Source organism: Loxodonta africana, chromosome 16 (genome assembly GCF_030014295.1).
Source record: "Loxodonta africana isolate mLoxAfr1 chromosome 16, mLoxAfr1.hap2, whole genome shotgun sequence".
Taxonomy (NCBI): domain Eukaryota; kingdom Metazoa; phylum Chordata; class Mammalia; order Proboscidea; family Elephantidae; genus Loxodonta; species Loxodonta africana.
In genome coordinates this window covers 71691228-71715639 of record NC_087357.1, presented here as the reverse complement: position 1 = coordinate 71715639, position 24412 = coordinate 71691228, and the positions used below count along the sequence as shown (strand labels likewise).

Sequence of the window (24412 nt, the reverse complement as noted above, 5' to 3'; positions counted from 1 at the left end):
GTCCGAATTCAGGGTGCCAGCTCCGGGGGAAGGCTTTCTGTCTCTTGTTGGCTCTGGGGGAAGGTCCTCGTCATCAGTGTTTCCCTGGTCTAGGAGCTTCTTGGTGCAGGGATCTCAGGTCTAAAGGATGCATTGCTCCTGGGACTTCTTCCTTGGTGGTCTGAGGTCTCCCTGTCTCTCTGCTTGCTTCTCTCTTTTATGTCTCAAAAGAGATTGACTCAAGATACAATCTAATCTTGTGGTTGAGTCCTGCCTCATTAACATGACTGTCTCTAATCTCGTCTCATTAACGTCTTAGAAATAGGGTTTACAACACATAGGAAAATGATATCAGACGACCAAATGGTGGACAGTCATACAATACTGGGAATCATGGCCTACCCAAGTTGACACATTTTTTTCTTTTTAATTAAAAAAAATTTTTTTTTGATTGTACTTTAGATGAAGGTTTACAGAACAAACTAGTTTCTCATTAAATGATTAATACACATTGTTTTGTGACACTGACATTGGTTCTCAACCTTGGGTTCCCCATTACCAGCTTTGCTGTCCCCTTCTGCCTTCTCGTCCTTGCCCTTGGGCTGGTGTGCCCGTTTAGTCTCGTTTTATGGGCTTGTCTAATCTTTGGCTAAAAGGTGACCTCAGGAGTGACTTCATGACTGAGCTATAAGGGTGTCCGGGCACCATACTCAGGTTTCTCCAATCTCTGTCAGACCAGTAAGCCTGGTCTTTGTGTGTGTATGTGTGATTGAGTTAGAATTTTGTTCTACATTTTTCTCCAGCTCTGTCCGGGACCCTTTATTGTGATCCCTGTCAGAGCAGTTGTTTGGTGATGGTAGCCAGGCACCATCTAGTTGTGCTGGACTCAGTCTGGTGGAGGCTGTAGTAGTTGTAGTTCATTAGTCCTTTGGACTGTTCTTAGTCTCTTGGACTAATCTTTCCCTTAGTGTCTTTGGTTTTCTTCATTCTGCCTTGCTCCAGATGGGGTGAGACCAGTGGAGTATCCGCCAATAAGTGCCCGAAGGTACCCCACTCCACCAGCAAGCCTCCTGCCTAAAGGCACTCAGCTTTCTCGCCCTGTGGCCTGGGAAGCTCGCAGCCTTCTGCTGGTCTCCTGGTACTGCTGCCTTTGCTGCCACCATTTCTCTGCTGCTGCTTTTTGCCATCTTGCCATCTGCAATGTTACAGCTCTCTTTCTCTCTGTTTCCTGGTTCTAGGAGGGTCTCAGCACGGGGATCCAGGTTCAAAGGATGTGTTCCGCTCCTATCCCTTCCTCTTGGTGGTAGTCAGGCCCCCCCCTTTCTGTCTCTGGGATGGCTCATTTTAAGCCTAGTGGAATGACAAAACTGATAATTCCCTCATTAGTGTTCCATATACCTTACTTGCCATGCACCTTATTTGTATTATCAGCAAGCTGTCAATCCCCTTGGTGGGCCACAAGCACCTTATTTGCATAGTTCCACCAGTCATTTGGTGGGAATTACAAAGACTATGGCTAAAAAAGGGCCATATTAATAATTCACTGCACCACAGAGACTATGTACTGCTATGGGTGATCCTGAAAATAGGAGAAAGGGAACAAGGTGTGTGTGTGTGTGTGCGTGTGTGTGTGTGTTAGCTGGCTATGTTTTATCTAAGAAAGGAGTGGAGATGCAAATATAAACATATTTAGCTTATAAAAAATGTGATAGATGGACAAACCGTAAAAATGATGGTTGCATGTAGAAGGAAGGAAATGACAGGTAGAAGCTAATACTTTTGTGAACATATCTTTTTTTACAGATTTGACTTTGGAACCAAGAAAAAGTTTTATATAATTACAAAACAAAACTAAATAAAAAATTTGAAAGTAATCTTCAAAAATCAAAAGTAAAATGAAACAAATGTACCAAATACGCATTAATTTGGTAGCACAAATACACAGTAGTTACTTTAAATGCCTTTAAAACACAGTAATTTGACTGTGCGTTCGTAGTGGAATATGTCCTAAGGACAAAAAAATTGCACGGGTGTATTAGTCTCCTAAGGCTGCTGTAACAGATGATTGCAAATTTGGTGGGTTAAAACAATTTTTTTCCTCATAGTTCTAGAGGCCGGAAGTCTAAAATCAATGTCACTGGGCCAAAATTAAGGTGTCAGGAGGGTCCTGTTCCTTCTGGAAGCTCTAGGGGAGAATCCAGTCCTTGCCTCCTCCAGGCTCTGGTGGCTGCCGATGTTCCTTGGCTTGTAGCCGGATCACTCCAATCTCTGTCTCTGTGGTCATGTTGCCTTCTCCTCTTCTGTGTTTATGTTCAAATCTTCCTCTGTCTCCCTTTTGTAAGGATACATGTAATTCATTTAGGGCCCACCCAGAGAGTCCAGGATAATCTCACTATCTCAAAATCCTCAATTTAATCACATCTGCAAAATCTTTTTTTTTTTTTTTGCCATACAAGGTAACATTGGCAGGTCCTGGAGATTAGGATGTGGCTATCTTTGGGGGGAGGCGTTACTTAGTATGCCATAGTATTGTTATTCTGAAATGCATAAATATAGTAGGATAACAGATTACTGTGTTCATGTTGGAAACCCTGGTGTCATAGTGGTTAAGTGCTACGGCTGCTAACCAAAAGGTCGGCAGTTTGAATCTACCAGGCACTCCTTGGAAACTCTATGGGGCAGCTCTACCCTGCCCTGTAAGGTCACTATGAGTCGGAACCGACTCAATGGCAAACGGGTTTGGTTTTTGGTTTATGTTCATGTCATAATTTTCCTTTCATCTGTAAGGGAAAAATATATAACTATAAATTGAATCAGTTAAATAAAAACCCCTGTAATCATAAATTTGACTGGAAATATCAGTATGAGCTAATATGTTTTCACTTTTAAAAAAGTATTTTCTAGCCCTGTGCCAGTGGAAAGACCTAGAACCAATGATCAGTCTAGTAATCATGAGTACCCATAGTACTCAGGTTGTGGTCTCTAAACATCATTTTCCATGGAAAGTGATGAGGACTCCTTGGAGGGTGAACTAATTCCAGGTCTGGGGCAAGAAAACTGTAAGATGAGCCTGGACCGTCATGTCATTTCAGATAACAGATTGTGTCAAAATGAGTTAATAGCCAATATAAAAAGGCTTCCTTTGGCCAAAGATAGGATAAATTGACCATCAGTAAGAAATAATAACTGTGATGGATTGAAACATATCAAATATGTTTAAAAGCTTGAATTCATAATGATACTTAAGAAAATTTATCAGTCATGTTGTATGCTACAGAACCAATTAATTATTCTGAAAACCAGTGAGTAAGGGAAAGAATCAAGCATTTATCCTACCCTTCCCCATATAAACTGTACTTCAAGAAAACCATATAGTTGATAAGGGGGAAATTTCTCTTTAAGGAAACATTTCAGATAAGAGGTGAAGAAGGAGTAATAGCATTAGATCTAGGAACTGCTCATAAGTCATAAACAGGAGAGGCAGCTGATCGTTACGTGTTTCCTGATGGAAGTACACAAACATCTGTTCAGGATTCTTGCCAAAACAAGTTAACCTGAATCTGGTCAGGTCTCTAAATCTAGACTACTAATTTATAGGAAATAACTATTAAAGGACACCATGAGAGCCCAGTCAGCAAAATCTAGACGGTGGGTGGCTTAAGAAACTGCTTGCCTTCTTCAACAAATAAAGTGCAAGGAAAAAATAAAAGGGAGGGAGGCTGATAGATTAAAAGAGATGTACCAACAAATGAGAATATATGGACCTTATTTGTATACTGATCGAACAATCAAACTATAAAAAATATTTTGAGACAATTGGGGAAATGTGAACACCGGATATTTGATATTGGGGAATTATTAATTTTTTAAAGTTACAATACTGGTACGGCTGTTTTAAAAGTCCTTGTCTTTTTACAGATAATATACTGAAGTACTTATAAATATGAGAATATGATGTCTGTGTATTTGCTTTAATATAATCTGGGAAAGGGTAGTGGTTGGGGCACAAATGAAATAGGATCGACCATGATTTGGTAATTGTTGAAGCTGAACAGAAAGGGCACACGCGTGTGCACTTTACTAGGTTGAACTACAAGAAGTTGTGTTTATTTTTTTTTTAAAACTGTGGCAAAAATATATTTAACAAAACATTTGCCAGTTCAACAGTTTTTGCATACATGTGTAATTCAGTGATGTTGATTGTGTTCCCATTACCCTTTTCCATATTATTCCACCACCATTCACAGAACTCTGCGCGCTGAGCAATGGTTCCTACCCCCCGCCCCCTTCTACCACTAATAAGGTTTGGTCTCCGTACGTTTGCTTATTTTATATAAGTAGGATCATATAATATTTGTCATTTTGTGACTGACTCATTACACTCCACGTAATGTTTTCAGGGTTCATCCATGCCCTAGTGTGTATCAGGACTTCGTTTCTCTTTATGGCTGTGTAATACTGCATCGAATGTATACACAAAATTGCCATTTTTGTAGGTCAAAATGGTTGGATTTCCTCAATGTCATGTAGTTCAGCTTAATCTGTTCTCTCTACTTTTAAATATGTTTGAAATGTTCCGTAATACAGAAGTTAAATAAACAAAAATGCAAAATGCAAACAATCATAAAGATATTTAAAATACAATTGGAAATTTAAACTCTGACACATTTGGAGCTGACACAGTTATAACACATTAAGAGACTGTTGCTAACTTTTAAAAGTATAATAATGATATGGTTATATTTTTAGAAGAGTCTGTTAACTAAAAAAAGCCCTTATCTTTTAGAGAAACATACTGAAGCATATATTAAGTTAAAATGATACAGTGCTAGGGATTTGCTTCAAAATAATCCACTAAGGTAGCTGGGAGTGAGAGTACTGAAAAAACAAAATGTGGCCATGAATTGGTAATTTTTGTAGCTGGATGATGGGTTCATGAAGTTTGTTATACTATCTTTACTTTAGAATAAGTCTGAAATTTTCCATAATCAAAGGCTTGAAAAAAAAGAAAGCCAGAGTTTAGTCTGGGTTTGTGTGACTCCAGAATGTTGACTCTTACCCAGTATACCTACCATTGTTTCCCATAATGTGTTTCTGTCACCATACAAGGGGACTTCTGTGGTACCTGGAAAGCATTTTTCATTCTAATAATTCTGAATTCATTTTAACATTACCTTCTATTTATGACAAGAAAACTACTGCAAGTTTTTCATTTATGGAAGTGATATAATACGTACTTTTAAAATATGTTCAAGCAAAAAATTGACTTAAAAGAAAAATATTCCATAAATAATACTACTGGTAGTATTCAGATACAATAAAAATTGTATGGGTATGAGGAGAATGAAGTGTGAGCTTTAAGTATGCTATCCTGACCCCATTGGTGCAAATGGTGAAATGGTGAAATAAAGAAGCATTTTGTCAGCTTTGCTTATATCCATAACATCTGCATTTGAATGCCTCCAGACTCTTTTGAAAGAAGGTGTGTTTTGTATAAAATCCTATAGCTATGTATATCTTCAAAGGCTTCAACTCTTGTAAGGAATTACAGAGGAGATTTTTTGTTGTTACAGAATGTCATACCCAGGCTATCCCCCCTCAGGCTACCCACCTTTCCCTGGATATCCTGTAAGTATCACCACTTATAATACTCAAATAGCACACTTCCTTGGAATGGTTGCTGTGAAGAACTATCCCATGACAAATCTTACAGGTAATGCTAGAGCAGGGGTCAGACACTGAAATGCCCAGAGGGACCGAGTAGAATAAGTGAGTGAAGGTGGGCATTGTGGGCCAACTGGAGCACCCTCGCCTCATTTGGGGAAAGCCAGGGGCCACCCTGCTCTAACCAGGCGTGGCCACGCAGGGAGGCAGACTTGGTGTTGCTAGATATTCCAGTTCTTCAAGTAAAGCCAGCAATCTGGATTTTATGTGAAATTGTGCAAATTTTTAAGATTGGAAATTAGAAAAAATGTTAAATGCTGTATGGGCCGTCAAACATGTCTATAAGCTCAGTCTGTCCCATGAGTCACCGTTTTTAACCTTTGTGTTAGAAGATTTAAAAAAAAATTCAAAGGGCTTAGAGATCATAAATTCCAGTAGATGAATGGGCCTGGATTTGTGGTTCTAAGATTTTTAGTATTTGGAGTACATTTTATAAATACTGCTAAAGTTCCAACTTGCTACTGTCTGTTCTACTATGAGGACCAAACTCATAGCTGAGACATAAGTAAGAATTATTTATTTCAGTTTTACACTTAGCAGTTTATAGGGCTGCTTTCTGCCCCTAGGAGAATAGAAGTAAAGTCCTAAGTAGGTTAATGATAGTGTGTGTATCTGGATGTAAAGAGAATATGTAGCTCTCCTGAATTTATCATATGAGAGATTAGACTTACGAATATGTTCCACAGCCCCCATGTTCTAAATTGTACTTTGTGGCAACCATTTCAGTCAGGGTAGACAACCCCAAATTCTCAGTCAGTTGTGTGTCAGTGTCGTGTAAGGTGGGAGGACGCTTGTTCCACACAGCCTTTCAGGTTCCCAGGCTCTTTCCATGTATTGGCTCTACCATCCTCTATCTGTTGCTGTCAAGTCGGTGCCAACTCATAGCGACCCTGTAGGACAGAGGAGAACTGCCCCATAGAGTTTCCAAGGAGCGCCTTGTGGATTCGAACTGCCAGCCTTTTGGTTAGCAGCTGTAGTTCTTAACCACTACGCCACCAGGGTTTCCTACCACCCTCTAGGTTCTTAGAATCCTGCACTGAACCCTCTGCTTCCGGCTGGCATATGGAGGAAAGGAGAAAGAGATCATAAAGATTTGGGCAGAAGGTCTTTTATGGGTCAGACTGAAAGTTGTATAGTTCAATTCTGCCTACATTTATTCACCAGTCATGTGGCCCTACCTGTATAGGGGTCTGGGCAGTGTAATTTAGCTTTGTGCCCAGGGCAGAAAGTGTTTAGTGAACACATAGCAAGTGTTGCTGCATTTAGACATTATCAGGTCTGAGCTGAGGTCCAGAAATAGTAAGTTGCCCAAAATGTCACATTCAGTATTTGCTTTTTTTTTTTTTTTTCCTACTATGCTGCAATTCCAGGTGTGTTGCAAGAGAGCTATGAATTCCTCTCTTTAGGGTAGAGAGGAAGATCTTTTTCATACTTCCAGATGCCAGGAGAATAAAGGAACTAATGCGCTTAGTTTGTTGTCTTGAAGCCTTGACGTTTGGAAGAAACTTGGTTCTTACTCCCAAATAGAGAAACTGAGGCCTTTTGCCTGACCAGGTAGAATTAATTTTAACCACGTTCTGTCAAACAAGTGTCCTGACAAACTAGTATACTGATAAACAGTGATAAACAGTTATATTTCTGTGTTCATTTTTTTAAGATAGGTCATATTTCTCTCTATAGGTCATATTTCTCTATGATCACATTCATTTGAAAATTTTTCTGATTTTCAGCCTGCAGGTCAGGAGTCCTCATTTCCCCCTCCGGGTCAGTATCCTTATCCTAGCGGCTTTCCTCCAATGGGAGGAGGTGCCTACCCACCAGCACCAAGTGGTGGCTACCCAGGAGCTGGAGGCTACCCTGCCCCTGGAGGTTATCCAGCTCCTGGAGGTTATCCTGGTGCCCCCCAGCCAGGAGGAGCCCCATCCTATCCTGGAGGTGAGTTCTGGGACTCAGAATCAATGACGACAGGTGTTGCTGTAGCACTTTTCTCTTCTCCACTTTATCCTTTTCATTCCTGCTTGTTGTGTATGAAGTCACAGTTGCCCTTAGCTTATTCTCTACCTTTGACAGTAGTGACCCTGCTGGGATTTAGAGAGAAAGATTCTCCAGGAACACGAAAAGCTGAGAGCAGTGTCAAAAAATCTGTGGTGAAGGGGTTTGGAATTAATCTCACGGTAATAAAGAATCAGTATATAATACTTGGCTTGATTATTTGTAATCCTAAGAACTGATTAAGATATGTCAGTATCTAGTTAGTATGACTATGACCTTTAGGACAGCTTTGTCCAAAGGTAAAAAGAACTTACTGATTTTGTGTTGTAAGTTAGTAAGGAAGATGAATAAAGTAAAAAGAAAAAAATTTTTTTACGGGAGGAATTGGTGAGAAGTTGAATTTAGACTACTGTTACCATAGCATTACTACCAAACCCACTGCCGTCGAGTCGATTCCGACTCAGCGACCCTATAGGACAGAGTAGACCTGCCCCATAGAGTTTCTAAGGAGCACCTGGTGGATTCGAACTGCAGACCTTTTGGTTAGCAACCATAGCACTTAACCACTACACCACCAGGGTTTCCATAGCATTACTAAGATTTTTTTTTCCTGTTAATAGTAAATATTTTCTTAAAGTTTTCTCTGAAATCTCAAGAACTGTCACTAAAGTTTATTTAACCATTCTTTCTCTCTGGTTCCGCCAGGCCAAGGATTTGGAGCCCCACCAGGTGGAGCAGGCTTTTCTGGCTATCCACAGCCACCATCACAGTCTTATGGAGGTAGCCCGGCACAGGTTCCAATGCCAGGTAGGTACTAGCTATCCAGAGAAACACAATACCATATTTTGAATTTTTCAGTTGTCACTGAGTGAACTTAGTTTGTATTTGGGAGTCTCTAGTAAACATTTATACTAAGTACTATTGTTGTTGTTGGTTGCTGTTAAGCTGATTCCAGCTGGTAGCGACCCCATGTATGCAGAATAGAACTGCTCCATAGGGTTTTGAAGGCTGTGACCTTTTGGAAGCAGATCACAAGGCCTGAGGTACTGTGGGCGGGTTCAAACTGCCAACCTTTGAGCTAGTAGTCGAGCGCTTAATGATTTGCGCCACCCAGGGGCTCCTTACTAAGTACTACTATAAAAAATTTCAAATATATGGTTTTGTAAAATGTATTAATTTGATGGTAGGCTTACGCAGAAAGATGGAGATAAGGACTCACTTCTTCCTATTAAAAAAAATCCACCCCCAAACCAAAAGCAAAACCATCTGTGATGTCTCTCCCCACTCCTACACCACCAGTAAAACAATCCCCAGGACTCTGTCCTGACATCTTTAACACAGGGAATCAGAATTTAATCTGCTTCAGGTGTCGAAAAAAAGTGTTATTTGTTAGGATCTTCACATAGGACATGGAGTATTACGAGCATGGTCTTCTGACTAAATTGGTTTTAGATTCAGTAAATTATAAAATTACATTAAAAAATTATCCTAGGGAATAACATAGTGTGAATGTTGTCATATGTTCCCATATTCATAATAATCAATGCTGTTTTAAAAATTATGTAAGACCTGTGTGATTTTTTTTTTTTTTTTTTAAACATGTAGGTGGCTTTCCTGGAGGACAGATGCCTCCTCAGTATCCTGGAGGACAAGCTCCTTTCCCCACTCAGGTATTTTTTCTCTCACCTTGTAAGTGTAGCCTGGGTAACTGGATAATGCTGACGCTGGAGGTACCCATGAAGTAGAGGAGATGGTCTGTCACAATAGCTTAAGAATTTAATCTCTGCTTCTGATAGACTCCATGCTCTGTTTGGTCCATCTGCTTTAAGTAGCAGGTCCTCACAGGTAATGATGCTGGTAACTTTTTCATAGATTCACCTGGGCTCTTGGCATTGGTTTTAGTTCTTTTTTCTCTTTCTCATCCCCCCTGGCAATTAGGACTATAAACTTGGGTGACTGTGTGGTTGATATTTCTAGCAGTATTTTATGAAGGGTGGTTTTCTCGTCCATTTTTACCTTCATAACTTTGCACTCTTCTTTCAGATCAATACAGAATCCTTTCCTTCCTATCCTGTTTTCTCTCCTGTTTCTTGGGATTATAGCAGTGAAGTGAGTAAGGTTTTCTAATGTTCACTAATCACTAGGTTCCCTGTATGTACCTTCATTTGTTTCTGATTTCTCATGTACTTGTCTCTCACCGTTTCCTAGAGGGCTCAACTATATCTCTTTTATATTTATGTCCCTGTAGTGCCTGATAAAGGAGCCTGGTGGTGCAGTGGTTAAAGAGCTCGGCTGCCAACCGAAAGGTCAGCAGTTCGTACCGCCGCTCCATGGGAGAAAGATCTGGCAGTATGCTCCTGTAAAGATTTACAGCCTCAGAAACCCTATAGGGCAGTTCTGTTCTGTCCTATAGGGTCGCTATGAGTTGGAATTGACTTGACAGCAGTGGGTTTATTGGTTTTAGTGCCTATGGGCTTTAAACATGGTGGCCAATTAGTGTCCATTGAACTGATTTCTCAGTAGCCCCAGATGGTTCCCCGTATATTAAATCTTTGTCTCATCTCTGTACAGCACCTTTTTTTAACACTAAATTTCATTCTTTAATTGCTTCGTTAATTCTATTTTGTCTTGTGCAAATTACTAGGAATATAAACAGTACACTCTTATGCTTACCTTTGTCCTGATTTTCTCATTGGTTTCCATACTGTATATTAATGATGATTTGGCATTTTCAGGCATGTTTTGGGCTTGGGAAGGATAAGGATTATAATAGTAGCAGCAATTGTTTTTGGCTTACTCTCCTCGTTTGAGGAATTTGAGCTCCAGAGCGGTTAAGAAACTTGTCCAAGGTCATACAGCTAGTGAAAGACAAAGTGGAGATTAGCTCCTACCTCCCTGACTCCATGACCAGTGGTCTCTGTTACATGATGCTGCTCTGCTTTTCCAGTGCAGTAAGTGATATTCCTGCAAAGCACATAGTAAATTGTTTTCAATCCTTTTTTTATTGTTAAAGTTAATGATATTGTAAATCTGTGGCCATTTGAATCATTTTTGGTGTGAGAATAGTTTGAGCATGCATATAATTTAATTTAGAGACATCATTTTATGGCTCAATATAGAAGATTTTTAAACATAGCACACTGAAAGTAAAATACATATATATGTAACTTATTTTGTATAACAGTTACCATTTTAAGATAGAATTAAAACCAACAGTGGAAGTTAACAGAACAGTAGATTTTGGAAGGGCTTTTAGATGGAAGTGGAATAGGCTACTTAGTGAGGGATGAGCTCCTCGTAACTGAAAGTCCTCAGGTAGCGGTTGGTTGATTGTGTGTGTGTGTGTGAAGAAAATTCCTGTCTTAGGTGGGCAGCTGGGCTAGGTAACCTCTCTTAATTGATTCAGATCTCTTAATTCTAGCACAGTGTTTTTAGCAGGAAAGTTGGCATCGAATGGGAATCAAAGGGTGGAACTTCTGGTGGCAGGATAGAATGGGACTTTGCTGTCTTGAGAAATCCCCCCAGTTAGAGTTCTGACCTCATGAACAAGAGCCCTGACTTCTTTGCCTTCATTATAAGTCCTGGATGGTGTGGTGATTTGGAAGATTCACTTTCAACTAGACACCCAACAGACAGTAAATCACGTTTTCCCCATAGATGAAAAATGGATTTTTTTTTTTTAAGAAAGAAGATGACAAAAAAATGAGAATCATGAAACAGTACATGATGAGTTAGTTTCACTTGCTCTCTAGTTCAGTGTGTTATAAACCAAGCTCTGCCCTGCTTAAGATTTAATGTCTGGTTACAGCAAAGGAAACTTTCTTGGTTTCTTGATACTTTAAGGCTCATATGTTGAAAAATATATATGTTGTTGTTGTGTGCTGTGGAGTCAATTCCGACTCATAGCGAACTTATATGACAGAGTAGAACTACCCCATAAGGTTTCCTAGGCTGTAATCTTTTTTTTTTTTTAATGTGCTTTAAGTGAAAGTTTATAGCTCAAGTTAGTTTCTCATACAAAAATTTGTACACACATTGTTACATTACCCTAGTTGCTCTCCTATAATGTGACGGCACACTCCTCCTTTCTACCCCAGGTTTCCTGTGTTCCTTCAATCAGCTCCTGTCCCTTTTGCCTTCTCATCTTGCCTCTGGTCAGGATCTGCCCATTTAGTCTCATGTATCTGCTTGAACTAAGAAGCATACTCTTCATGAGTATCATTTTATGTTTTATACCCCAGTCTAACCTTTTTCTGAAGAGTTGCCTTTGGGGGGAATGGTTTTAGTTCTGGGTTAACAGAGAGTCTGGGGCCATATCTTCCAGGGTTCCTCTAGTCTCAGTCAGACCATTAAGTCTGGTTTTGTTACGTGAGTTTGAGTTCTGTACCCGACTTTTCTCCTGCTCCGTCAGGGACTCCCTTTTGTGTTCCCTGTCAGAGTGGTCATTGGTGGTAGCTAGGTGCCATCTAGTTCTTCTGGTCTCAGGCTGATGGAGTCTCTGGTTTATGTGGCCCTTTCTGTCTCTTGGGCTAATATTTTCCTTGTGTCTTTGGTATTCTTCATTCTCCTTTGCTCCAGGTGGGTTGGGATCAACTGATGTATCTTAGATGGCCACTTGCAAGTTTTTAAGACCCCAGACGCCACTCACCAAAGTAGGATGCAGAACATTTTCTTAATAAACTTTGTTATCTATGCTGTAAACTTTACAGGAGCAGATCGCCAGGTCTTTTCTCTGGTGGAGCCACTGGTGGGTTCGAACCGCAGACCTTTTGGTTAGGAGCCAAGTGCATTAACTATTGTACTACCAGGGCTCCAGAAAAAATATATATATACCTGAGTATTTCCTACAAGGGGAGTAATTTTAATTTTTTCTTAAAAACCACTGTATGACTGTTCCTAGTTATAATTCTGCTTATATTTCTGGCTCAGAAACTGGTGGAAGATGTTTGTTAAGCATTATTGGTAGAAACTAAGGTTAGGGTAAGAGTACGTATTGGGGAGGGGGGATTATTGACCATAAAAATATTTTCTTGAAAAGCTGCTGAAAGATGTCTTTTCCTTTTGTCCCTCTAGTTACTTTACCCTGCCACAAGTACTTGCATATTGCTATATTCAGTGGGTATAACTTTAAATAGTTTCAGTGACCTAAACAGCAACTGAATAATTTTATACTTTGAAATAATACTGATTACATGTAGAAATGATGGTATCTTGGATATACGTAATAAAGTAAAATACATTATTAAAAAAAAAAAAGTGGTGGGATAACGTCTCATTCTTCTAAGCCCTGGCTTGAATATTTTAAGAGAACCGTGGCATCGTTGCATAGCTTTTAACTGAAAATAGTTAAAATTTTTTAACTTTTAATTTTGAAACAATTTCAAACTTAAGAAAAAGTTGCAAAAATAGTACGAAAAATTCATGTATATGCTTCATTCAGATTCCTCAAATGTTGACCCCTGACATAAAGACATACAATTATCAAAATCAGGAATTAACAGTGATAAAATACTGTTAACCAGTGTACAGACCTTATTCAGATTTCACCAGTCGTCCCACTAATGTCCTCCTTCTGGCTCAGAATCCAATCCAAGGATCAAAGGTTGCATTTGTAGTCGTGTCTCTTAAGTCTCCTGTCACCTGAGACAACTCCTCGGTCTTTGTCATTCAGAACGTTGACACTTCAGAAGAGTACTACCAATTACATTGTAGAATATCCCTGAACTCGGGTTTGTCTGATGTTACCTCATGATTAAATTCAGATTCACCTTTTTGGCAAGAATACCACAGAAATGATGCTGTGTCCCAGTGCATCGTATCAGGAACGACTTATCATCAGTTTATTCTATTACTGGGGATAATTGATTTTGAGCTCTTGGTTAAGGTGGTGTTTGTCATCCACTATAAAGTTACAAACCCTGCGGATATCTAGTTTCTCCTCATACTTTTGCCCTCTAATTTTAGCATCCATTTATGATTCTTGCCTGAAACAATTACTACTGTATTTGCCAAATAGCAATTTTGTTTCCACATAGATTTGTATTTTAAAAATACAGTCCCTGTCTTGTTTTCTGGTTTGTTTCCTTATAAAATAGATGAAGAATGTTGTACCTCCCAGAATTGTCAATCATCATTTTATTTTGCACTTCCCTTATTTATAAAATGTTTTATTTTGTGTCTAATAATCAGGGCCCTATATAGGAAGTGAAGAGATATTACCAAGATTATATTGCTTGACCGAAACGTAGTTGAGCAGCTCACGTTCTGCATCACTAAGCCATTATTATAATCTGTCTTTAAATCTAACACGGCCACTCATCTCATACTATCCAGGGATCAATCTCCTTTCCCCTGTTCTACCAAAAAGGAAACCAAGGCACAAGAAGATTTTTACTTTAATTTCAGAAGCTTGACTATCTTCTCCCCTTAAAGTTTGGTGCCTGGCTATCTGTTGGCAGGAGAGAAATCTGTCCTGAAGGAGGATAGGTCTTTCCTGACTGTTCCAGAATGGGCCCTATTATGAGTCGAGATCGACTCGAGGACAATGGGTAATAAAATGCTCTGAGGCTGTGGTGGTGCAGTGGTGGAATTCTCACCTCTGTGGGAGACCTGGGTCCGATTCACAGCCAGTGTATCTCACACCCCAGTGAGTGGAGGTTTGTTGATGCTGAACAGGTTTCAGCAGAGTTTCCAGACTAAGACAGACTAGGAAGAAAGACCTCGTGATTTACTTCCAAAAATTGGCCAATGAAACCCTGTGGATCACAACGGTGAATTCCCATCATACATGGGGTCATCATGAGTTGGGGGCCAATTCAGTGGCTGCTAACAACAATAAAATTTTCATATCCTTACTCTAAAGCCCAAACACTGGCCTCCTTGCCTAAGAGGGATGTCTCAGGAAGCCTTAAATTGACTTCTTGTCAGCAGAGAATCCTGACTTTAATTTTATGCCTCGTGTTTCAGCCTGCTGCGATGACTCAAGGCACTCAAGGAACAATCCAGCCGGCTTCCAACTTTGATGCTATGAGAGATGCAGAAATTCTCCGAAAAGCAATGAAGGGTTTTGGTAAGAATACAGATTTTTGTCTAATAACTTTAAAGTAACTGATTCTAATGTAGAAACCCTGGTGGCATAGTGGTTAAGAGCTATGGCTGCTAACCAAAAGGTCAACAATTCAAATCCACCAGGTGCTCCTTGGAAGCCCCATAGGCAGTTCTACTCTGTCCTATGGGGTCACTGTGAGTGAGAATCGACTTGGCGGCAGTGGCTTTGGTTTTCCTGGTTTGATTCTAATGTAAAGATAAATCTTATGTCATAAACTAGTTTGTCAGCCTGTGTGCGAATACCTCAATTGGATATGGCACATACTGACTTACAGGCATTCTAAGAAATCGCTGAAGGAGCACCCAGCAGATTCCGTCCTTACTTAAACATGTGTGGCTCTTCCAGGGACAGACGAGCAGGCAATCATCGATGTTGTGGCCAGCCGTTCCAATGATCAAAGGCAGCAAATTAAAGCAGCTTTTAAGACCATGTATGGCAAGGTATGTTTTGTTTTTTCTTTTCTGGAGTGAGCATGAACAGTGACCCGTGAACTCCACATTCATGTCAGACTAGATACTGTCTGTGTACCTGTGGTACAAAGTAGTGACAGCTAGACTTCAGAGACCTCACGAGCAATGTATTTACTTTTTTTCTTTTAAAAGCCTTAATTCTAGAGTAGTCCTTGATCTCACAGTCATACTTGGCATCTTGTTTGTGACAGATATTCAGTAGAAGGTAGACTATTATTATGATCTTGATCAAGAGCTTGATATTCATCATTGATTCCCAGCATTCTCCTTACAGTGGGATTCAGAGCTTTCATAATACAGCCTCTGCTTGTTCCTGGGCCTCAGCCATCACCTTCCCCTTGTCTCCCTCCCTCTACATATATTCTGAAGTACCGTTATGCGGGACTTCGCCATTCCTTACATATGCTGTGGTCTTCCATACCTCTGTGCTTTGTATATGTCATTCTTGTGGCCTAGAATACCTCCTCTTCTTTATCTGCTTGGCAGATTGCTTCAAGATTCAGCTTAAATATCAGCTGTTCTCTGAAGTTTCTTACAATGCTCTGGGCAGAATTTAGCTGTTGCTTCCACTGATCCCATAGCACTTTGTAAAAACCTCTGGCAACACTAACCTCACTCACCGCCTGCCTCTCAAAACTGTGAGCTCTGCGAGGGCAAACTGTGTTATAGTCATCTTCGTGTTTATAGCACCAAGTGCAGGAACAGGAACAAGTAGCCACTAAAAAAAATTTGTTGAATAAATCAGTGTATAAATTCAGCAAGATTTATGGCTAAGAAGTACCATTTCTTCTCAAATATAAAGGGAAATTCTGGGCAGCATTGGTTTGCCATGTAATTCCCAGATGTCCTCTGGATCCAGTAAATGTTTCTCAGAATGGGGGTCGAGGCTCGGCCTTTGCCTCTGCCCAGCCCAGATCCACTCGTTTAGTCTTAGGGTTGCTTATGCCACACAAACCCTAGACTCACTTCTCTCAGAAAGGGATTTTTCAGTATTGTCAATTTTTAATTGACAATCTTGAATTTTCTCATGTATTGCTTTAGAATGAAAACTAAATTCACAGCCTACTTTCCTTTCCCCCAGCCACTCTTCTCTTGACTTCCCATTAATCAGTAAAATACTGTTCTTCTAGTCTGCTGTGGAGTCATCTTTGGTTCCACTTCCTTATCAGTCAGTCAGTCAGTCAATATTTATTCAGCGCCTATTGATGCCAGGCACCGCCTTGTCCTAGCAGCCAGTTATTTACTATGTTTGTTGACCTAATCTGTAAAATTACTCTTTAAAGTTGTCTTTTATCTCCTTTTTGCCCCAGTTTCCATTGCTCAAGTCTAGGTCTTTATTCTTATCTAAATATTCTAATAGCCTCTAAGTTCTCCTCTGTAGCCTCTTTGGCATCGTAGACCATCCAGTGTATTATTGCTACATTAATGCCATTTTCTTGTATAAAAGTTTTCAGTGGTTCCTTCCAGCAAGTCTTGTTTCTTAAGCTTAACATCCAAGGTAATAACCCAAGCATATACTTACAACTTTATCTTACTAATTTAGATAAACCTCCCCCCGACCCCAACAAAATTGGTCTTCTTGTTGTTCCCAATGAACAAGCTTTGCTGAACTAGTGGTTCTCAACCCTAGGTGAGCATCAGAGTCTTCTGTGATATTTAAAAACATGCACACAGAATCTCTGAGTCTTAGTTTTGGGTGTTGATATTTTTTAAAAAGCTCCACAGATGATTTTAATGCAATGGCTAAGACTGGGAACCCCTTCTCTGTTCCTTATTTGTATTTTTGCTTCTTGTCTAAAATACCTTTCTTCCGCTTTTCTGCCTGTGAGTTTTTATATACTCTTCAAGACCTGGACTCAAAGTTTCTGTGAGCTCTTTAGCCCCCTCTAAGCTTTTTCTGTTTCAGCTTTATTTCTGTGCTGCTTATCTGGTGCTATTATACAGGTTGCTTTATATAATCTCTTTTTAGATGTTTATCTTTTCAATAAGACGATGCTGGTTTATTCAACCTCATAGAACGTAAAACAATTGTATGTATTAAGTAAATATCCATTTATCATTTTGGTGCTTTGAATTATTCTTTGTTTCATGTGTCTCTTGTCTTCGTACCTGTACAGAGGTAGAACTACAGTAAGAATTTATTAAGTGTTTATTGATAGAGTGAGTAAAATATATCTCCTTATTTAAATATACATATTTACTTGTTTCTGAGCATGTAAGTTTCCAGTTTAGGTTTTCATATAGCAATTCCATTTTTCCTTAAAATATTTAAACAACAAAAAAAATTTTTAAGCAACAAAATTTGATAGGCAAATATACTTATTTGTAATTAAACAGGATTTAATCAAAGATCTCAAATCAGAGTTAAGTGGAAACATGGAAGAACTGATCCTTGCCCTGTTCATGCCAAGCACGTATTATGATGCCTGGAGCTTACGGAATGCAATGAAGGTACTATACATCATTTACTTTGACTGTTTTATCCAATTTCACATGTAAAACTCTACAAATTATGGCTGTTTTGAACTTACAGTGATAGTTAAATCAATGCCTTATTTCATATCATCTGGATATATAGAGCTTTTTGGTTCTGGAGACCAAAGAAATATTTGATGGAATGTAAGATTTAATTAGTTTCAGAGGTTTTGCTTTTCTTATGTATAATTCTTCCATCCTTAATTTCCTGTAGGGAGCAGGAACTCAGGAACGGGTACTGATTGAGATTTTGTGCACAAGAACAAATCAGGAAATCCGAGAAATTGTCAGATGTTATGGATCAGAATTTGGACGAGACCTTGAAAAGGACATTAGGTCAGATACATCAGGGCATTTTGAACGTTTACTTGTATCCATGTGCCAGGTGAGTATAGCATGCATGTTTATGTCTTGGCGGAGGGAACATTCTTTACTCCGTATTGCCAGTGAGCATTCTTTAGTCCTTTTACTATTTAGCTCCCTTGGAATCTTGCTGTCTCTAAGAGTAACAACACAGAATCTGAAATAGAGAGTCCTTTATAGTCATTATTGAGTTTATTTCTGCAGATCCGGCTTTCATAAAGAACCAGAAATTAACTTCTTAAGGTTGTATGGAATCAGAAATCAAGTCGAGGCTCTGTGGCTAAATGGCGATGAATCTGTACTTTTAAGCTTCTCATTAGACTTAGTACTGCCAGGTGAGTTTGCCCACCCACTGAGGATATGCTGGACTGCCATGGAAGTGCTAGGGAAGGTGAGAGCTGTGTGAGGAGAACCAGAAATGCCAAAAAATGTTTCAGGGTTTATAGTGATGTTGGGTTAGCACCTTCCTTATTCTGATCCCCAGATGTGCTGGAGAAGTGGTAGGGGGGTACTCCAAATAGGGTATGTGAAGCCATATTAGAAACACACTTGGAATGAGATGATAATGAGTATTTTTTGAAAGAGCTGATGCAAAAGACTAGAATGCTGATTCACTATCAGGAGTTACTAGCTGTTCTGATAGTACACAAGCCTGGTCAGTCTTGAGGAATCTCGGAGTAGAGGAAGGGCTCTTAAGAGTGAAGGGAGCCCCGAAACTGTTGCCCTGAGATAATTTTTAACCTTAAACCAGAAATATCCCTGAAGTCTTCTTAAAAGCAAGCAGTAGTTTAGCTTAACTAGAAAAGAGTGTCTGCCTTGAGCATTATGCTCTTTTAAGAGCTATCTATCTGGGATCAAATCGACAACAGCAACTCAAAAAATTAGATGGAAACCTTAGTGGCCAGTGAGTTCATGTCAATAGGGGAGGAACAACTCAAAAGGAGGCTGAGAATGTCTGCACAACTCGAAGAATGTAATCAATATCACTGAACTGTACATGTAGAAACTTGAATTGGTGTATGTTTTTCTATGTATATTCTCAACAACTATAATAAATTATTTTAAAAAAGTAAAGGGAAGTAGTTGCAGAAAGAATAGTGTGGGGAAGTATGTGGATGTGAAAGTGATAAAAGTAAGCAAGTGGGCTGAAGGAAATTAAATTTACCTACAACAGAGCAATAGGAGAGGAGTCAGTTAAGATTAGAAAAGAAGAACCAGAAGAAGAAAAAAGCAGGAACAGAGATTTAATGCTCAAAGATGATTTTTAAAACCTCACACAGGGTGCTGAGTTTTCTTTATTCAGGGTTCAAAGCCTGGCCAGTTTAAGAAGCAAAGGGACCTCTTCCAGGGAGTGAGCAGAGCGGTGGCCTTCTAGGAAAATGGGACTCTATGATGTGTTTGAACCTAAAGGCAATAGTCTGGGAAGTTTTTCCTGAGTACCTTTTCCTGTGCTGTACTCAGTCACCCATTTATAAAATGGCTGTACCTTGTGCCTAGTGTTCTTTACTTCAGAAGACAGTTCCCTACCTTCAAGGAACACCTCTCCACTTTGTTCCTCAGACATAGCACTGAGACTCTAGGGGGCAACTTTTTCTTTGTTTAGGCTTTTGTTTCCATTTTTGAGAGAATTCAACTGACTGCTATAAAATTGAATTGTGTCCCCCAAAAATGTGTGTCAACTTGGCTAGTCCACTATTCCCAGTATTGTGTGATTGTCCACTGTTTTATGATTTTGTTATCTGATGCGATTTTCCTATGTGTTGTATATCCTACCTTTATGATGTTAATGAGGTGGGATTATCAGGAGTTATGTTAATGAGGCAGGACTCAGTCTACAAGATTAGGTTGTGTTTTAATCCAGTCTCTTTTGAGATATAAAAAAGAGAAGTGGGCAGAGAGACATGGGGACCGCATACCGCCAAGAAATAACAGCCAGGAGAATAGCTCATCCTTTGGATCTGGGGTTCCTTCCCTGAGAAGCTCTTCGACTGGGGAAGATTGATGACAAGGACCTTCTCCCAGAGCCAACAGAGAGATAAAGCCTTCCCCTGGAGGTGGCACCCTGAATTGGGACTTCCAGCTTCCTAGACTGTGAGAGAATGAATTTCTCTTTGTTAAAGCCATCCACGTGTGGTATTTCTGTTATAGGAGCACTGGATAACTAAGCCATCATCTAAGCTTAAACTCTTGTTTAGGCCTATGGCTTCCTCCCTCCCTCCTTCCTTCTCTCCCAGGAAAGATTTTGATATGCAAATTGGCACAGTCTAGCGAAACTTGAGTTATTTATAGCTTCTTCTAAAAAGCTCATGTGTCATTTTTTTTGCTTAGATACTAAGATTATACTTGGACAAAGAAAAGGAAGTTCAGTGAAGCCCCATATTACATCCTCCCTCCCTAGACTTAAATTCCTTGATGTCAGAGACCTTGTCTCTGTGTCCCCACCACCTAGCATGGTGTCTGGCACAAGTAAGTGCTGAACACCTTTTAGTTGCATAAATGAATACAAAATGGAACTCAGTACAAAGCGTATTGACCTTAAATCCCAGGTAAGGAGTGTTATAGGGGGGCACCGGTGGCTTAGTGGTTAGAATTCTCCCCTTCCATGTGGGAGATCAGTTTGATTCCCAGCCAGCGCACCTCACGTGCAGCCACCACCCATCTGTCAGTGGACGCTTGTGTTGCTGTGATGATGAACAGGTTTCAGCAGAGCTGCAGGCCAAGAGGACTAGGAAGAAAGACCTAGTTATTTACGAAAATCAGCCAGTGAAACCCTACGGACCAGGACCATCCGATTCTGTTATGCACGGAGTTGCCATGAGTCAGTCACCGAGTCAGCAGCGGCTAACAACAAGGAGAATTCTTCATTTTAGTAGTTTATATCCTCTATGATGTAGCATCAGACCTTGTCAAACTTCAAGAGGAGGGAAGAGAATCAAGATCAGCTCAAAGCAGATTCCTGTGAGGTAGAGGTCCATTCTCCAACCTTTTTACCAATTCTGACACCAGCCGTCCTCCCCAAGGCACTCTCTACTTTTCTTCTGGGTTCGATAATTCATTGCAGTGGCCTCACAGAACTCACAGACCATACTCACAGTTATGGGTTTATTAGGGAAGTAACAGGTTATAATCCAGGATCAGGATCAACCTGGAAGTAACAAGATACAGGATACAGTTCAGCAATCAAGACAACTTCCAACCAAGACAACTCAGCTTCTTTTCAGCCTCTGTCACCAGACACTGCTCAGGCAAATGTTACAGCTCTTTTCGCTCCGCCATCAAGTGCCCAGAGGCACCCCACTTCACAAGCAAGCCCTCCTGGCTAAAGGCACTCAGCTCTAGCTCTCTTGCCCCACAGGTCGATGAGCCCACAGCAGCCGTGTCATGCTGGTCTCCTGGTTCTCGCCACTCGTACCATCTTGTGTCGTCTTGTGCTGTCTCCTAGGTCTAGGAGGTTCTTAGCACTGGGACTCCAGGCCCAAAGGACATGCTCTGATCCTGGCTCTTCTTGATGATAGTGAGGTTCCCCCCCGCCCCGCCCCGCCCCGCCCAAAACCTCTGTGGGATTAGCCCTTTTATAAGCCTACTTCTCCCACCAAGACCACAAATTGACCAATTTCCTTGGTGAACCACAGTCACCTAATTTGCATAGTTAGTGTCCAATCCTGCATGGGTTTTGTGTACCTTATTTGCATAGTAAACTGTCCAATCTCTTTACAAGATTGTAGCCAGCACGTCATCCCCAGGGCCAGAAAGGCCATATATAAAGAGAAACCCTTTGCACTGCACCCTAGTAGAGGTTTGTTTTTGTTTTTTAATGGAAACCTTTTCCGGTTTAATTTAGTTCTCAAAACCCTGAAAATTTTTCACTTTAACATGACTTCATTAAACCATGAGCATGGATCATAAAGTCCAAAGATGACAGTGTAATAAAGCTCTAGTTAGACTTTATGTATTTAACCTTTAATAATTTATGTCTTTAAATTTAAAAGTGATTTTTTTTTTTATATTACTTATGGAGCCCTGGTGGCACAGTGGTTGAGAGCTTGGCTGCTAACCAAAAGGTCAGCAGTTTGAATCCACCAGCTGCTCCTTGGAAGCAGTTCTGTTCTATCCTATAGGGTTGCTATGAGTCGGAATCGACTTTATGGATTTTAGTTTTTTATTGCTTATTGTTGTCTCTGGATTTTTTTTTTTTTTTTTTTTGTAGTCTCTAAACTTTAAAAAAGAATAGAACTTCTATTGTTTTTTTCCAATTCCTACCTTCCTCTTTTGCAGGGAAATCGTGATGAGAACCAGAATGTAAACCATCAAATGGCTCAGGAAGATGCTCAACGTCTCTATCAAGCTGGTGAGGGGAGACTAGGGACAGATGAATCTTGCTTTAACATGATTCTTGCCACAAGAAGCTTTCCTCAGCTGAAAGCTACCGTAGAGGCTTATTCCAGGGTATGAGCTGTTGTTTTGAAGATTTGGCCCCTGTTTTAAGATGTGCAAATATTTTAATCCCTTTAATTTTTTATTGCAGATGGCTAATCGAGATTTGCTGAGCAGTATTAGCCGTGAGTTTTCTGGATATGTTGAAAGTGGTTTGAAGGCTATTGGTAAGATACTTTTATGTTTTGCTTTATTTTCTTTTTAAATGAGTAGGGCTTTTGAATAGTTGTTCCCATTAAGTGATAGTAATTAATATAGCTTTCCTGGAATCTTCTTAGGCAGAGGTTGAGCTAATTCTGTGTTTTTAGATGCAATTCCCGATGAATGGTTGGTGGTGTGATCAAATAGGGCTATTTTGGGGTTAATTGACCTTAATTTTGTATGCCCCCCTTGAGGACTATGCAAGAATATAGTGTAGATTGTACCTTTTCCTTTAAGAAATGAATGGAAGAGCCCCCAGGACTACAAGCTCCACCATGCAAAGAGTCGCTTTGAGCCCAAAAAACACTTGTCAAGTACTCAGCCCGGTGAAACTCTTTTGCCTTTTGAAATTATAAAACAATTTCTGGTGTCCTGATATTCAGATGTCTAATGAAATGGAAATTTCATTTCTCTGGATAATATTGAGCTAAGGAGAGTAATATTAGCAACAGAATGTCTTAAAATACTATGATAGTAATTATGGCTAAAGTAATTGTAAAAACAGCATGAGGGCAGTGTCTGACCTCCTCTAACTTCACAAGAGGAAAGGAGAATGAAGCAAGGCTGATTCCTATGAGGTGGAGGTCAGACATTCCTCCTCTCCCCACCATCTTTACCAACTCTGACACCAACCGTCCCTGCTGCAGCACTCTGCCGGGTTCTATAATTCATTGCAGTGGCCACGCAGAACTCACAGACCATACTCATGATTATAGGGTTTATTAGGGAAGTAACAGGTTACAATTCAGGCTCAGGAGCACTCAAGGATAGAGTTCTTCCCAGCCGTGCTTGCAGGTGTGCCCCTCCCTGGTTCTAGGCCAATGGCCATAGGCACCCAGCTTTCTCTCTCTGTGGGCCAGGAAGCCCACTGCACCATCTTCTGCTGCCGGGTCTCTCCTGCCACTGCTTCTCGGCGTCTTCAGGGTTACAGCTTGCTGTCTGTCTCCTGGGTCCAGGAGCTTCTCAGCACAGGGATCCTGGGTCCAAAGGACATGCTAACTGCTGGCTGTTCTTCCGTGGTGGTAGTGGGAGCTTCTTTTTCCTACCTCTAGGGTGGCTCATTTTCAGCTCAGTGGGATAGCAAAACTGACCGATCCGTTTGATAGGCCACAGTTACGCTATCACACAGTCCTGCCCAGTCACTTGGGTGGGAGTTAAAAGACCACGGCTAGAAAGGCCACACAGAAGCGATCCATCATACCACAGTAATAATGTAGAATTAGTACATCTCTACCATCTGAAGGAAGAAACTTGACTAAGTGAATTTCCCTATACACAAAAAGTGTCAGATTTCTGAGCATCATTCTCAGACCTTTGCTCAAATCTGCTTTTTCTCTTAGAGTTTATCTCATATTCAGCTCTTATCAAATTATATAGTTGACTTCTAGAATTCAGGTTTCTGTCGATATTCCTTTTAAATAGGCTGTTACAGGGGCACTGTTGTTAAAGATTTTCTCCTTTAAGGGGTAATGTAAAGAAGTCACTGCAGTTGTGGAGAGAACATGGGATTAATTGGCCAGAGGCAGTCTTCTAGAATTGAGGGTAGCTTGTCTGATGGAGCTAGAAAGAAGAATGGGTGCTGAGAAAAATCAAGGGGGAGAACATCTCCAACTCACCTCAGATTTCTGACATGATTACATAGAAAATAACTGAAATGGGCCAGAAG

The 24412-nt window shown here is 40.2% G+C and overlaps 1 protein-coding gene across 1 annotated transcript in view; it reads left to right on the top strand.

Moving 5' to 3' along the window:
• Window positions 1–24412, top strand: part of ANXA7 (annexin A7) — a 31754-nt gene that overhangs the window by 6054 nt on the left and 1288 nt on the right. The window contains exons 2-11 of the mRNA XM_003408898.3: window positions 5553–5607; window positions 7434–7638; window positions 8401–8502; window positions 9301–9365; window positions 14662–14764; window positions 15149–15243; window positions 17611–17724; window positions 17963–18133; window positions 22387–22557; window positions 22637–22712. Coding sequence (XP_003408946.1) covers window positions 5554–5607; window positions 7434–7638; window positions 8401–8502; window positions 9301–9365; window positions 14662–14764; window positions 15149–15243; window positions 17611–17724; window positions 17963–18133; window positions 22387–22557; window positions 22637–22712 — 1156 coding nt within the window. The 5' untranslated portion in view covers window position 5553. The remainder of the gene's footprint in view (window positions 1–5552; window positions 5608–7433; window positions 7639–8400; window positions 8503–9300; window positions 9366–14661; window positions 14765–15148; window positions 15244–17610; window positions 17725–17962; window positions 18134–22386; window positions 22558–22636; window positions 22713–24412) is intronic.